Source organism: Festucalex cinctus, chromosome 5 (genome assembly GCF_051991245.1).
Source record: "Festucalex cinctus isolate MCC-2025b chromosome 5, RoL_Fcin_1.0, whole genome shotgun sequence".
In the NCBI taxonomy this organism is placed as follows: Eukaryota; Metazoa; Chordata; class Actinopteri; order Syngnathiformes; family Syngnathidae; genus Festucalex; species Festucalex cinctus.
In genome coordinates, this window is record NC_135415.1 from 11132939 (window position 1) to 11149420 (window position 16482).

At 39.2% G+C, this 16482-nt stretch overlaps 2 protein-coding genes across 3 annotated transcripts in view; both read left to right on the forward strand.

The window, feature by feature from the left end:
* Window positions 1-1265, forward strand: part of nf2a (NF2, moesin-ezrin-radixin like (MERLIN) tumor suppressor a) — a 33952-nt gene extending 32687 nt beyond the window's left edge. For both annotated transcript variants that reach the window (XM_077522625.1, XM_077522626.1), the window contains one exon: window positions 78-1265. In XM_077522625.1, coding sequence (XP_077378751.1) covers window positions 78-128 — 51 coding nt within the window. In that variant the 3' untranslated portion in view covers window positions 129-1265. The remainder of the gene's footprint in view (window positions 1-77) is intronic.
* Window positions 1266-6769: 5504 nt separating this feature from the next.
* The window catches only part of cabp7a (calcium binding protein 7a), a 37242-nt gene continuing 27529 nt past the window's right edge, over window positions 6770-16482 (forward strand). Inside the window, exon 1 of the mRNA XM_077522288.1 lies at window positions 6770-6825. Coding sequence (XP_077378414.1) covers window positions 6777-6825 — 49 coding nt within the window. The 5' untranslated portion in view covers window positions 6770-6776. The remainder of the gene's footprint in view (window positions 6826-16482) is intronic.

The following is a 16482-nucleotide window of genomic DNA, read 5'->3' on the forward strand; positions in this document are numbered from 1 at the left end:
ACGACAACGGCGCGAGAAGCCCATTTGGCCAGTGACTGATGGCGATGTCCTCCCGCTTTGTATTATTTCCTCCGCAGTTGACACTACAGAGCAGCAAGTCCCGAGTGGCCTTCTTTGAGGAACTCTAAGCAAGTCTTCTCCAGTCCCTTCTACAGCAAAAAACAAAACCAAGACCACTACTGTGGCATCTTCAGGGGGCCCTCACAGACGCACAAACATGGATGCTGGTTTTCCTGAACCTCATTTGGAACTCAAAGGTCATGTTTTTTCATATTTAACAATAATGCAAGTAAAACTCTGGCATGCAAACTCATGCTCACCAACAGAGTCACAAATAGTTTCCTGATGTCGATGAAAACAAGCACAAACAAATATTGCACGATAGAAATCATCTTCAGGACGGAACTCGTTTTCGTTTGATAACGTTTCCCGTATTAAATCACGACTGCTTATCTGTTTCTGGAGGAGTGAGGAACTTTTACAATAACTATCTGCCGTAATTTGTCGAGTAACAGACACAAAAAGATTTTTTGCACCCCAAAAACCGAAACAAACAAAATTGTTCGCAGGCAGTTTATACATTTGTTGGTGACAAGAAAAACCTTTGGAAAAGTGAAAATTGTCTGTGAGCATTTTTGCAACATTTGATGAATCCCTTCCCGAAATCCCCAAATTTGCTACGTTCACAAGAATTCACAAGCTTTCACCATTCAATGAGATACCAGCTTTATGAAAACTCGCAATTTGTGACAAGAAAAACCATTTAAACTGTTTGGAGAATGTTTAGGGAACGTTCCACTCTTGAACGAACCCTGACGTGAAATCGACATTCGTTAGCGTCGCCAACATTTGCCCCTTTAGACGTCATTGCTGTCATTTTATTTTTAAAGAATTGTAAGCTAGCTTTAGGGGACGCCTTAAGTTGGGATCAAGTTAAAAAAGAAAAAAAGAAAAAAAAAGTTACATGGTGTGCCTTGGCTGACTGTTTACACTACTTTTTTAAATGCAATTATGCAACATTTTGAAATACTATTTTACATACACTTTGTATTGTTGTACTGTATGTCATACAGTACAACAATTTTGTAACAAATCTTGTGACTTTTTAGTTTGTAAGAATGAACTAGTTAACCAATTGGGACTACCCTTGTATTGTACAGTGTACATATGCTAATGTGTGCGACTATAAATTCCACAACATATACAGGAACATGTATTTTCTGGGTTTGTTTGTTTTTCCTAAATAAAATCACATGTTTCTACCATATGTGGCTGAGGTGTTTATTTTGGTGTGATTGGGCTCCCTGGGACCAGCAAATCCCCAGGGAGCCGTGACCTCAAAGAGTGGTTAGTTGTTTACCTAGTCAGTGGGCAAGTTAGTTGGTTGATGTGCTGGTTATTTGATTGGAACTTGTTTCATTGTTTGATTGCTTAGTTCGGTTGTTTGTTTGTTTGTTTATTTTTTTAAATTAGTTTGTATGTTTAGTTAGTTAGGTAATACGATGGTTGGTTGATCTGTTGTCCAGTTTGTTAGTAAGTCAGTTCATTTTTGGAGGGAGTTAATCATTTAATTACTTGGTTGGTTAGTTTTGTAGGCAATGAGTTGCTTGGTTTGGTGGGTGGTTAGTTAAGTTGTTGAATTGGTGGGTTTATTGCCAGTTAGTCTGTTAGTTAGCGGATTGATTGGTGTTTTCTGAGCTGTATAATTGGTTGGATAGCTGTTCAGTTAGTTAGTTAGCTAGTTACCCTGGATTGACTGGCAACCAGTTCATGGTGTACCCCGCCTACTGCCCGAAGACTGTCTGTCTGGGATAGGCTCCAGCACCCCCACGACCCTTGTGAGGAGTAAGTGATTAAGAAAATGGATGGATGGATAGTTAGTTAGTTAGTTAGTTAGTTAATATGTTGGCTGGTTGTTAGTTTGCCAGCTATTCAGACCATTAATGAGTTACTTAACTGTTTGGGTTAGTTATTTGGAAGGTTAGTTATTTGAATGTTTGGTTAGTTAATGTAGTTTGTTGTTTAATTGGTTGGGTGCGTGGTTGGTTACCTTCATAGTTAGTTAGTTAGTTAGCTAGTTAGTGTATAAACCTTTTGGTGAGTTAATATGTTGGTTGGTTGGTTGGTTTGCCAGCTACTCAAACCATTAATGAGTTACTTAGATGTTTGGGTTAATTATTTGGAAGGTTAGTTATTTGAATGTTTGGTTAGTTAGTGTAGTTTGTTGTTTAATTGGTTGGGTGCGTGGTTGTTTACCTTCATAGTTAGTTTGTTGTTAGTGTATTAATTAGGTAGTTAGAGCAATACAGTACTTAGTCAGTTAGTTAGTTAATAGTTTGGTTATTTAATTAGCCTGCTAGTCTGACCTTCATGATGTTATTAATTGTTTGGGTGTTGGTTGCTTGCGTGTGTGGTTTGTTATGCGACGCTTGTGATTTGGATGCTCAGTTGGTTAGTTTTACTTTTGGTTAGTAGTTAAGAAGAGTTAGTTACTTGGTTAATTTGACAGACTGTTAGTCATTTAGTCAACTAGTTGGTTCATTAGTAGTTGTTTGGTTCATTTTCATTCAAAGAAGCTGAGAGATGACAGAATCCATAATAACAAAGTTGATTAGTGTTACAGATGTCCTTGTGATTCTCATTTATTTAAAATCCCTACGGGTAATTGTCACCTAGGTTACAATGGATAACAGAACTGCAGAGGGTGTTGTTTTAAGTAACGGTAACTCCATTTGATTTATTTTTTTGTCTGAAGAGTTTCCAGTGTATTTCATATTTTACTGCCTTCCTTCCTCCTTCCTTGCCTCACATGTGCTTCCATCTGTGTGGGTAGAGCAGCATCTCATCCGTCCCGTGGGAATCGTTGCTGCGCTTGCTCGGCTGCCGTTTTACTGTTTGGAATCTCGCACTTACGCACACACATGCGCACGCTCATGCAGAATAGTATCATAAGCGTCTTCTGGCTAAATTGTCTTTTGTCTTCATCTTTTCTTTTCCGGTGCGGAATGTTGACGATTCCTCCTAGTGAACCGTTGATGGGGGATTGCGGCTGATTGTGTGGCAATTGTTGCCCGCAGTTAGCGAGCATGCAAATGAGTTTATTTTCAGACGTGGCGGAACTCACTTGGTAACGCTCCCTGATGACGAATACCACGCAGCTTCTCAATAGGTTCACAACAGACACATTCACGATGTACGTTATATTCCAAATTTAACGTGCAACTTTTAGTTCATTTTTTTTTGGTCATTTGGGTTAATCGCTTACTTTCTTAGCTGGCTGGTTGGGTAGCCAGTTAACACCTCAGGGAGTGGATTAGTCGCATACTTTGTGGCTGAGTTGATTGATTTGCCAGCAACTTAAGTTTGGTAGCTTGTCAGTTAAGTTTACATGGCTGGTTTGTTGGTTCTTTGGTTTGTTGGTTGGTTGGTTAGTCATTTAGTTAGTTAGTCAGTCAGGCAGTCTAACCTGGCTTGTTTGTTGGTTGTATAATTTCTTGATTTGTTATTTAGCATTTTGTCAGTTAACTGGTTGGTTGGATGTGTGACTACTGACTAGTTAGTTTGATTAATAGTTTATTTTTTTTTAGTTGGTTATTTGGTTGATTTAGTTGGGTGATTTGTTAGTTGTTTAATTTGTGGGTAGTTCGTCAATGTTGTGCGGTTAGTCGGCTGGTTATTTTTGTGTTTGTTTATTAGTGTTTTGGTTGGTTGGTTAGATAGGTTTGGATTAATATATGCTGGCCTGTTGTTGTTGCATAGTTCTTATTACTAACTTTATTTCTTTTCTCAATTTGAGCTGTGCATCCTTTATGATTTTTTTTATGAACGTTGAATTTGAAATAAACGTTTGAATTGAATAATTTAATTGTGCCTCCATCCTGAGTCAAACTTGTGTTGTTGTTTTTTTTTGCCATTTTTTTCTTCTCCATGCCAACGATTTCCTTCTTCATCCCCTGTGACGTGTCGGAGGATCCGAGGTCGTCGGCCATCATCAGTGTTTTATTCACACTCACGTCTGTGCCCTGCGAGTGTGTTAGCACGCATGACACGACTTTAAAAAAAAAAAAAAAAAGTCAGCGGCGGGCCCTTATTAAGCAGAACGCCATTTCACAGTGTTCCCGTGGTTAAATGTCATGCTTGGGGAAAGGAGAAGAAGAAAAAGAAAAAAAAAAAGTGAGTGAGTGAGAAAATGCACAGAGTGTGAGTGGCGTTTGATTTCCTGAGGGCTTTTTTGTCCTTCAAATTGAATTTGTTCTTTTTCGGTTAAAAACTAAAACAAAATTTATCACATACTTTTTTTTTTCTTTCTTTTTTTTTTATTATGAAACTATGATTAATTTCCTTGCTAAGCTGTTAGCTGAACGTGGTGTATTTCATCCACATGAACTTGTTGGCAGGTCTGTTGCTCGGCTGGGTTGTTAGTCAGTTTATTAACTTGCTAGTTGATTGTTCAGTTGATCGTTTGGCTAGTTAATTAGCTTGTTTGTTAAATAGTTTTTTTAATTGTTTAATTACTTGCTGTTGTAATTGGTTAGTAGGTTATAGCTCTCATTTGTTTATTGCTTAATTAATTGTTTGGTTTGGCGTATGATTGGCTGGTTGGTTCTTCGTTCAATTAGTTTATTGACAGCTGGTTAGTTGTTTTGGTAAGATGTTTTAATCAATTTCTGTTTTAGCGTATCGGCAAGATAGTTAGCTTGTTGGATTAGTTGGTTATTTGGGTGTTTTACAGACTTTTGTTGGGTAATTGATGAGCAGTTAGTTGGGTGTTCAATCAGTTGGTTTGTTAGTTTATTTGGTTGCTTGTTTTGATAGTTTGTTCATGTCATGATCTAATTTCTCTCATGGAATGAATAAAATAATCCATTAATCTATGAATCAATCTGTCTAATCGGGTAGTATTATTGTTCTGTTGGCTAATTAGTTTAGATGGTTAGTTTAGAACCATTACTTGGTTTGCTTTCTTGTTCTTAGTACCGTTTGTGTTTTATACACAAATTGTGTTTAAAAATGAAGAAGTCACTTGCTTTAATATGTAAATGTTAGCACTTGTTCAAATATCCTGCGTTTTGTTTTGAAAATCTCCAAAGTAGCACATGGGGAAGTCCTGCTGGTATTCATTATGTTGTGAGTGCGCTTCACTCAGCGCTCATCCGTCTTTACCCATGAAAGTGACCCACATCTGGTGACGGGCCACAACCGCCACAATGCAGCATTTTTATTTTGTATTTTTTGGCCACACAAATCACCGGAGACCCACTTAGGAGGAAAACATCTCGTTTTCAGCCTCCCTGCTTGGCTCATTCATTCTGAAAGCAGAAGAAGGGCGGGTCAATAAGTACGCTTTTATTTTTACAAGCGCATTTGTCTCTAAAATGTTAGTTATTAGTTAAAAAAAAGCTACAAAACATTTGCAGGCTTCTACCTAGATGGGGGAGTAACAAGTGCCGCTACAACCGGTGACCTTCCGCTGTTTTTGCCCCAAAAGAAACCCAAAGCAATTTATCTATCACAAGATTAGTCAAGCTCTCTTACCTTGAATGATTTAAGTAGCTTCACTAACAGTGTGGTGGTTTAAAAAAAAAACATTGACTTCCAGCCATTTTCACTGAAGCAAGCCCCTTCGCTCCAGGCTGTTTTACTGGATTTTGACTGATTTTGCAAGGTCCACAGAATATTGTGGTCCATTGCTATAAAATCATGGAACCTACCAAAAAAAAGATTAGTCTCTTCTTTCATCAGGAAAAAAAAAGTGTATTTGTATTAGTTTCCGTTTTGCAGCAATTAGCGTTAGAATATAGCTAAGTTTCATCATTATTCACAAACCTGTTGAAAACACTGGGGAAAAGAGCTTGTTGCAACATGGCCCTGGTTGATCTCGTATACTCTGCTGCCACCCGCTGGTCATTTTTTTGTAATAATTACCATAGCTTTAAGTGACCTATTCAGGTCAGAAGCAGCATCTCTAGCATAAAAAACAAAACAAAACATAAAATGTGTGAGTACGTTTTAAGGACCATGGCAATATTTAAAATGGAAGTGTTTATATGTTTTTGGGAGAAAATTAGTTAACGAGTAGTCCTCAAATGTTGCCTCCATGCTCCGCCCACATGCAATAACAAAAACTTTCAATACATTGAAATGAAAAATTTATTCTCGTCCATCTCTCAAGTATTCAAGCATAACTACTTGAGACTTTGACTTGAGACCAAAGTTCATCTTGCTAATTAAAATTGTTTTCAGTGGCTGAATTTTCAAAAACGGAAATAACGTCCAAAAATAGTCAACTTAAATTGGCAGATTTCCTTTGTCATCTCGAGACTTTTTGTGTGTCTAGACTAATGACAGACATACCGACCAAGACTCACATTGTTATGTAAAACTGGCTTCGGGGACAGAAGTTTGTCTTGATGACCCTGAAATGGATGCTTCAAAACAAGATGGCCACCTTCTGTGGCTTTTTGAGACTTTTTTTGATGGCTCTATGCATGACTAACTGCTACACTTACTGTAGATACAAGAAATTGATTTCAGGGGTCGAATTTTGGATGCTTTAACTTCTTGAACGACCGCGATAAGCCGAAATGTCTGACTTTCTAATGTCACGATGTAAACTCAACAACGTGGCAGCTGCTTTTTAATGACGTAAATGTCTCTCTGAGTGTCAAGAATATCCTAAAACTCCCAAGTAGGCCAACGGGATTGACTTTTGATGTCATCCGACGTTATGTAAGCGGCACGGCGCTGCGAGACGCCATAGCCCCGCTAACATCAAGATGACACACACACACTGCTTCTGCAAAAAGAAGCTCCAACTGCCGTCAGGTCTGGAAGTTCTCCCGCTTGTAAACTCTATTTTTAGCCTAGCGAGGTGCCGTTACGCCGTGTTATTATTATTTTGTGTGTGTGTGTGTGTGTGTGTGTAAAAATGTTCTTCCTCCATGCACAACATTTCCATTCTGTCTTCCTCGCCGCCTCTCATCAAAAACAATTCAGACTAAACACGGTAATGTGACTCATTTAGCTGCCGGAAAATATACATTCAGTGTACCCGATGCGGGACGATGTGTAATTAGCTTATTATCCAAGTCTACAACTTGTAACTTGAAAAATGATGATTATGTACAGTATAACCTACCACGCACGCACACCAAATTTGCAATTAATGACTACGACAGGGGTGGCGAGATCCGGTCTTCGAGGGCCGCATTCCTGCCGGTTTTGGATATTTCCCTTCTTCAACACAGCTGATTCATGATCAGCTCATCAGCAAGCTCTGCAGAAACCTGATAACGAGCCTGTTAATTGGAATCAGCTGCACTTCGAGTAGGGAAATCTATAAAACCTGCAGGACACCGGCCCTCGAGGACCGCAGTTTGCCACCCCTGGACTACGAGGTCTAGACAACTTTAGGCCTAGTTAGCTTTGGACCTAGCTAGCTAGCCTCATTCCTAGTTTATGTAAGTCAAACTAAACATTAGTTGGTGCTAGTTAGTTGTAGCCCTAGTTATGTTCATTTTCATTAGCTTTGGGCCTTAGCTAGTGTCCAGCCTAGTCAATTTTAGATCTCGCCACTTAGCAGCAGGCCAGGCCTAGTTAACTTCATCTTAATTAGGTTTGGGCTTCAGAACTCACTACTTAGATGGCAGCAAGCCTAGCTAACTTCATCATCATTAGATTTGGGCCTAGATAACTTCAGGTTTAGCTTTCAGGTCAAATTAACTTCAAGTCTAGTTAGTTAGCTTCAGGTCGAGTTGACTTCAGGCCTATTTAGCTTCAGACCTAGCTAGTTAGCTTCAGAACTAGCTACTTAGCTGGCAGCAAGCCTAGCTAACTTCATCATCATTAGATTTGGGCCTATAGATAACTTAAGGTTTAGCTGTCAGGTCAAATTAACTTCAAGTCTAGTTAGTTAGCTTCAGGTCGAGTTCACGTCAGGCCTATTTAGCTTCACGTCTAGCTAGTTCGCTTCAGAACAAGTTACTTAGCTGGCAGCAAGCTGAGCTTAATTCATCATAATTAGATTTGGGCCTAGATAACTTCAGGTTAAATTAACCTCAAGTCTAGTTATTTAGCTTCAGGTCGAGTTGACTTCAGGCCTATTTAGCTTCACGCCTAGTTAGCGTCCGGTCAAGTTAGTTTCCTCTCACTATGATTTTGTTTGTTTACACGTGCCAGAGTAAGTAAATGTTACCAACAAAAAGATGATTGTGATTGCATTGAAACGCCAAACAAGGAAAGGCTCTTATTTTCTTTCCTTCTCTGTAACACATGAGTGCCTTTCATTTGGTAGCAGTCCCATTGGTGAGATGCTAAGATGGGCTTTTTTCCCCACAGGCGTAATTTCATTGGCTCATCTGCAATTGGCTCGCCGTCTGTTTCCATCAACCTGCGAGAGGATTGAAACAAAACCAGCTGATCATTGATGACAGGCGCGAAGGTGGCCATTTGGTTTTCCTTCTAACATTTTATTTTTTTGTGCTCACATTGTGTCACATTTGAGTTTGACATGGACACATTGACCAGATTCATGTTTTCAAAAGGACATATGTATAGTATGTTGTTTATCTTCATCAAAAATAGCCAGCTTCAAAATTGTTTATGTAACTAATATTTTGTGGATTGGGTTTATTCACTGTAAATCCAAAAAGTTACACACAAACCCAAATTTGAAACCCTAACCATGTGTAAACACTACTTCAAAACCCTTAATGTCTTTAAACCTTACTTTAAAATCCAAAACCTGTTGTTGTTTTTTTTTTTTAAACCTTTAAATCCAAACTCTGGCTCGAAAAAAAAAAAAACCCTGTCTTGAAACCTGAATATGAATTCCAAAGCCAGTCTTGCAACCCTAATGTTAATGTTTGCTCCATTATTTCTAAGAGTAGTAACTGAAATTAAAAGTAAGGGTGATATACGTCAAGATATGAATATAGCAGCAATTAAACTTTTATTAAAGCCAGAAAAAGACCCCACCCTCCCGTCAAGTTACCGACCGATATCACTAATTAATACCGATATTAAAATTATCGCTAAGGCCTTGGCATCTCGACTAGAGACAGTAATCTCGACAATTATTCATAGCGATCAAACAGGTTTTATTAAAGGTCGTCATTCTACTAATAATATTAGGAGGCTCTTTAACTTGATTAGTATGTCACAGCGGTATGATAAAAAGGCAGTTGTTATTTCGCTGGATGCAGAAAAAGCCTTCGATAAAGTTAACTGGTCCTTCCTCTTTGCTGTCTTAAATAAATTCGGCTTCTGGGAGTCATTCATTCAATGGGTCTCAATATTATATGATTCTCCTAAAGCTACAGTTACTACTAATGGGATTACATCACAGAGTTTTACTCTACAAAGGGGTACAAGACAAGGGTGCCCAATGTCTCCTTTATTATTTGCTATATTTATTGAGCCGCTTGCATTAGCTATACGTCAGGATAGACGGATCCAAGGAATCCACTCCGGGACAATAGAACATAAAATTAATCTATATGCCGATGATATATTACTCTATTTAGAAGAACCTGCTATCTTGTTAGGGGAAGCATTTAACTTAATAACTAAATTCTCTCACTTATCAGATTACTCTATTAACTGGACAAAATTATTATTATTATTATTATTATTACCTATCACAGAAAATTCATGGAACCCTACAAGTCAGGATCCACACTACTCCTTTCCTACAGGTAATTTAAAATACTTAGGTGTTAAAATTTCACCTAAGCTAACTGAATTAACTTCTTTAAATTTTTCACCATTATTGGATAGTATCCGTAGTGACCTGGAGCGCTGGAATAATCTTCCGATCTCTTTAATAGGACGGATAGCTACTATAAAAATGAAAGTTTTACCAAAGATCAATTATTTATTTTCAATGATTCCATTTAAACCTACGTCTAACTGGTTCCAATCGCTGGACTCTGCTCTCATAAAATTCTATTGGAATAAAAAAAAAGCCAAAATTAGTCTATCTACTCTACAGGAAAGTAAATCTAAAGGAGGTTTAGAGGCACCAAACTTTATGTACTATTATATAGCTAATCAACTACAATATGTTGTGCTATGGACACAACCCAACAGAGATACTAACTGTTGGTTGGAATTGGAGCAGAAGGATTGTAATAATCTTAGACTGTTAGGTTTACTCTTTATTACAAAATCAATAAAACGACATAATTGTTTTAAAAACCCAATGATAGCCGCCACCCTGACTGCCTGGTGGAAGGCATTAGAAATTACAAACTCCCAATTGGCGCCCTGTGGGCTCTCTCCCATTTGGCATAACCCCGACTTTCAACTTAATAATCAGTCGTTCCATTAAAGCTTATGGGAGCAGAAAGGAATTTCACACCTTCATCATCTTTTCTCAGATAATAAGTTTATATCGTATACAAACTTGGTCCAAAAATTTCTTACATTATCTGCAAGTTAAAAATATGCCACCTACACCCGCCGGGTTGGGTGAGGCCCCGCTGGTCGCTCCTCTTACTCACTTCACTAGTTTTGCACTATACACTTTGTAAATATACACATAGGGCACACAACACATTTCATGGTGGGGTGGGGAAGGGTGGAAACACCGTCTTCACCCTTCAACTTCCCTCCAATTTTAATGCACTTCATGTCCAAGGGGAGGGGTGAGTTGGGGCGGGGAGCCATCAGGGGGGATGGACTGCAGTGCCTGGCAGCGCTGTGGTCCCCCCCATCTGTGTCCCTGCCCCACCACTTTGCCCCTCCATTTCCTTTTTTAATGCACCACACATATACATATTCATTTTTTTGGGGGGATGCGGGTGTATCAGAGTAGGGGAAATTTTTTCCCTCTGCTCCGACTCACCTGCTCCCAATTTTAATGCACCACACGCACACACTTGTATATACACTGGGTGGGGCCACATTCACGGTGTAAGGGTAGAGCTCGCCAGTCGGCGAGCTGGCGGACTCAGTAATAGGGTTAGGTGTCACTAGTACGCTGGCGTGACGACCGGGGCCTCTTCCCACCGGGCTCGGTGTTCTGGTGTTCCGCCTCTCCCCCGGTGCTTCTCCCCTCCCGCCGCTGTGCTCCTTTCGCACGGCTGGAGGTGGGGTGGGCACGTCTCTCCTTTCTGCGCTGCTGCCCGGTGCCGGTTTCCGGGGGGGGGCTCGCGGGGGGCGGGGTTCGCGGGGGGGTTGGCGGTCGTCGGGGGTGGGGGGGCGTGGGGTGGGGCGGCTTGTTTGGGGGGGGTGGAGGTATGGGTGGGTGGGGGGTTGGGTGTTGGGGGTCGGGGTGTGTTCGGGGGTTTGGGGGCCGGGGGTGGTGGGGCCTGGGTCGTGGCGGGTGGCGGGTTTGGGTGGGGTGCGGGGGGGTCGTGGGGGGATGGGGGCTGGGGACCGGTGGGGCGTTGTGGGGGCCCGCCGGGCCTCGTTCTGTGGCCTTGGGTGTGGGCCGGGGCTGGGGCGGGGGTGTTCCGGGCGTCTGGGTCGGCTCGCCGACCGGTGTCCGCTCGGGTGGCTTGGGGGTGGCCTTGGTGCTGCCGCGGCCTGGGGATTCCGAAGGGGGGGGTGCTCGCTTTGCTGGACCGCGGTTGATGGCTTCTTTCTTTGGTGGTGGTCCTTATGCATGCCAGATCCATTGCACCAGCATCTACTGAAACTCAACAGAAGTAGCCTCTCCCTCCCACAGCCCCTTGAATCAGTGGGTGCTGGTGTCTGTGGATCTCACTTTGCTTTATCTATCCTTCCCTCCTTCCTCTCTTTAGTTTTTCCTCTGGTCACTTGAGATCTCAATTTATTGGAAGTTTGAGGTTTCTGGGGTTGGCATAAGACTGGTTTTGTAACCACGCAGGAGGGGTTTGGTTGGTGCTGGATTTCACTTTGATGGATTGGATGTACTGGCTTCTATGGATCTCACTCTGCCTCATCGATCCTTCCCTCCTTACTCTCTTTAGTTTTTCCTCTGGTCTCTTGAGATCTCGCTAATTTGTTGGAATTTAGAGGCTTCCGGGGTTGGCGTAAGACTTTGATTTTGTAACCATGGGGAAGGCAGGAAGTGTTTGGTCGGTGCTGGATTTCACTTTGATTTATCTTTCTTTTCTCTTTATTTTTTCTGACCTTTTCTCTGGTCTCCTGACCATTTGAACCTCACGACTCTGGCAAGATTCTGAAGTACCTGGTTAAGGCGAAGGGTAATGGGATATTTATAAGGTTTTAGGTGACTTAATGAGTATAAATGTATACGTATTTGCACGCGCACGCACGAAACGCACCCCAACGCGCGCAAACGCATGCACACATACACACACACACACACACACACACACACACAAAAAAAAGAAAAAAGAAAAAGAGCAATGATGATAAGACGTTGAATCGGTAAGACTACCGAATGAACAATTCTGAGCTCTTTTTAAAAAAAATTAAATAAATAAAAAATAACAGTCGCAAGTCTGTTTTGTCTTCTCACGCTGGTCGTAACAAAAGGGATTTTTGTTTTGTTTTTTGTTTTTTTCTGTCTTGCGCCTTTTCACAGCCAAACAGGCAGCAAATGTTGCACACGCAGGGAAAAAGGCGAGATGATGAAATCAAATGGGAAAGGAAGCAGCAATCAATGTGTGCGTGCGCGCCCTCACACACCAGCTGTTGCAGGCAATGTGTGACAGTAATGACTTTTTTTTTTTGCAGCACAAAAACAAAATATAGACAAAAAAAAAAAGTTCTATTGTGGGGATTTATTCCCGTTTCCCTAATGCTGATGTTGACTGTTGCGTGGGGGGACACCACACGCCAATTATTTAGCAGTGATAATTTCGTCAACGAAAAATTATTGTTATAGTTTTCGCCACAAAATTATTTTTTCAGACGAAAATGAAACGAAAACGGAAATAGAAACCATTCATTGATATGATATAAAAAATTGACGGACAATTCCGTCAAGTGACTAAAACGAAAATGAAAACACAGTGATGAAAATTCACACAATCCTATCAAAAAGTTTTCACTGCACTATATTTCATGTTCAAACATGTTTACATTCATTGTTCAGCTGTAAGATTAATCAAGCAATTTAATTATGCACTTTTTTTTATTTAGATGAAAACCAAGTTAGATTAGTGTTCGTTAAACATGTTTCATTGAAACAATTGACAAAGACACCGTTGTATTAATTCTTTCTTGCGTGTTAAACTACAGTTACAAATAGGTGTGTTATCATTTTCTGTATAAAAGTTGAAATGTATGATGAAATAAAATAGCAACTAAACTGCCAATTTAGTAGACTAAAATCGCTCTTTTTTTTCGTCGACTAAAATAGCTTTTTATTTTATTTCTGTTGACTAAAATTGGATTAATATAAATAATATAATGTAATATAATATAAAACTAAAATACAATCAGATGACTACATTATGACTAAAATTTTAATTAATTTTAGTCATAAGACTATAACTAAAACTAATTATGCACTTTTATACTTTTTTTTTAAATTTAGATGAAAACTAAGTTACATTATTGTCAGTTCAACATGTTTCATTGAAACAATTAATAAAGACACCGTTGTATTAAATGTGTCTTGCGTGTTAAAGTACAGTTACAAATATGTGTGTTATCATTTTCTGTATAAAAGTTGAAATGTATGCTGAAGGAAATTATCAACAAAACTGTCAATTTAGTTGACTAAAATTTGATTCAAATCAAAATACAACCAGATGACAACATTTTGACTAAAATTTTAATTAATTTTAGTCAAAAGACGACAACTAAAACTAAATTAAAATTTCTTGTCAATATTAACTGTTATTTAGCATAATTCTCAGATAGAGAAAACAAGTGCAGAGAAGTCTTTAAGTATGGAAAAGATATGGAATTTTGAAATTCCAAGTATGTAAGAATCTTGAAAACTGTATTTTGCCAAGGTTTGAGTCAAACATCCGAGAATTAAGCCACTCATAATCTTTCATGAAGGAAGTCAGATTTGTTTAAACAAACCTACAAAAAGAAAAAGTCAGGATTTTTAAAGAATTTTTTTTTCCTATCTCAGACTTGCATGAAAAATGTCATCTTCGCGTTTCCGAAAAGTGTCAGCGTTGTGTCACTTGACAATTTCCCCCGTGGCGGCAAACCTGATCGTGAGCGTGGCGGCCGTGCACTTTGAATCAAGTCAACCCGACACGCAGCCCGATCGATATCTCATCAGCGTCCGTCCGAATCGAGTTGCCATCTCTGCAATCTCCACAGGCGTATGTCATATTTCATATTGGCATAAACGTTCCAGTTGATTATCTTATTCCAATATATTTTATTGCAATGGGGGATTGAAATAAAAGAAAAGTATCACATTGTTTTGTAATTTGTAATTAATTTGACTGTTAAATGGATACATTTCAGAATAAAAAGCCACATTTATACTCTTAAAAAATACTGGGAGTTTTGAAGAAGGAAAAAATTGCAGTCTGATTAAAATAAATCGAGTTGCGTTTGAGTATAACGGCAAGGTGGCGTTAATTCATGAACAAGGTAACTCAATTTGCTTCAAATAGCTGCAAAACATTTTAAGGTGAAAGAATTTAAGACTATTGGTCCAATTTTTTGGGGGGGGAATTATTTATTCATTTCCTATTTATTTATTTATTTATTTATTTATGTTTTTGTTTTTAGCTATTTTTTGTTTGGTTGATAAAGTGTTTTTATTTTAGAAAAATGTAATTTTTTCAATAAACCCTTTTTTTTCGTGAGCTAAATTTTGAACCAAATAAAATTATTTATTTTTTTAAGAAACAAAAGAAAACATCAGAATCTTATGACAAGTCTTGAGACACAAGTCTTATTTCGTGACTTAATAAGATGATATCATGAGTAAAATTTATGATTTTAGTGGCCGAATATTACGGAATTGTATTGCTGCCACGCCAGAAAGAAAAAAAACAAAAAAACTTCAGTATCATCTAGAGGTGTGCAAAATTTCCGATTCTTAGATTATTCACGATTCGGCCGTGGAACAATCGAGAACGATTCACAAACGTCCAAATTCCGATTATATAAATATGCCAAGGGAAGCGAAACGAGCGAAAAGTACGCGGAACTGAAACGCAGTAGCGCGCGCGGTCTTCGGGACGCTTTTTGGGACGGACCGAGAGTACACATCCACAACTCACGCCTCGAGATTCAAAACAACAACACGCATGGCTGAGCTGACCAACCCACCTCTTCGTGACATCAGACCTGCTCCGAAAAGGCAAACAACTTCAGGCGGAAGTATCAGCTAGCTGGCTGCAGTGCGTCGGTTAGCGTTCTACAGGGCGCCGCGCAGTGATACGAACGAACGAACAGAAAAGTAGTGGCTGGCGGTAATGGCGTCTGATTTTATTCAGAAAAGAGTATTGTGGTGGAAATGTATCACGCTTTTGAAAACAAAAAGTTTTTAGAAGAAAAACATTTTATTTCCGAGACCCCAGCCAGCTTGCTGGACTATTTCTTTTTTATTTTCTTCTCGTCCAACGTCGAACCAGAACGCGTGTCACAGAACGCTGTCAGGGGTAAGTCAGTGCTGATCGCACACACGGGAGGTGAGGATGAAATAGAGATTCATGTCTAAAAAGCCGAACGATCCCATTAATGTTTATACGTTCATGTTTACACAAGTTAAAAAGCAGAAAAGCACTTGAGGGTTTTTTTTTTTTTGTACCTCTGAGAAACTTTAATGTTTACATGTTCATCTTTACACAACTTAAAAAGCAGGAAAGCACTTTTTTTTTTTTAGGCATTTGTATTGAAGTAGTAGTTCACATTGTCTTTCATTTATACCTCAATGCACTTTTGAGTGGATAAAAATAATATATTTTTGCTCAGTGCTATGTTTTATTCTGTTGAAGACTGAATATACTTAAAAGCTGTTGTTACAGAATGAGGACTTGAGTATTTTATTTACTGTTTTGAACTGTTAACTTGATACTGAAATAGTAGTTTATGTAGGCCTGAGAGGACTTTTGTACTATTTTTGTAACTAATGTACGAAACATTAAAAGCACAAAAATACATTGTTTTTTTTCTGCTGCCTGGGGGGGAAATCAATAATCGTTTTATAATCGAATCGTAGCCTCTGAATCGTAATCGCAATCGAATCGTGAGGTGCCCCAAGATTCCCACCTCTAGTATCATCACATCGTAATGTGTCAAGTTATCACGTTAAAATTCTGAAATTGATCACGTTATGATGTCGAACATTTGAACGTAAAAATTTGTCACCTTCAAACGGGAACTTCATCAGGTTCTATTTTCAAATTGATCGCATCTGTACGTACGTGGCCTAGACATGTTCAAACGTGACTCAACTTTTTGAATCTGTGTGGTAGCGATACATTTCCGTAAAATATCATCATGATATAAAAACGCAACAATAAAAAAAAACGTAAAATCGAATGTAACACTAACATGATTGCTGGATTCTAAACTGTTGCAGTTTGCTTGCCTGTGATTGGCCAATTCTGTTTTGGGAGGGGG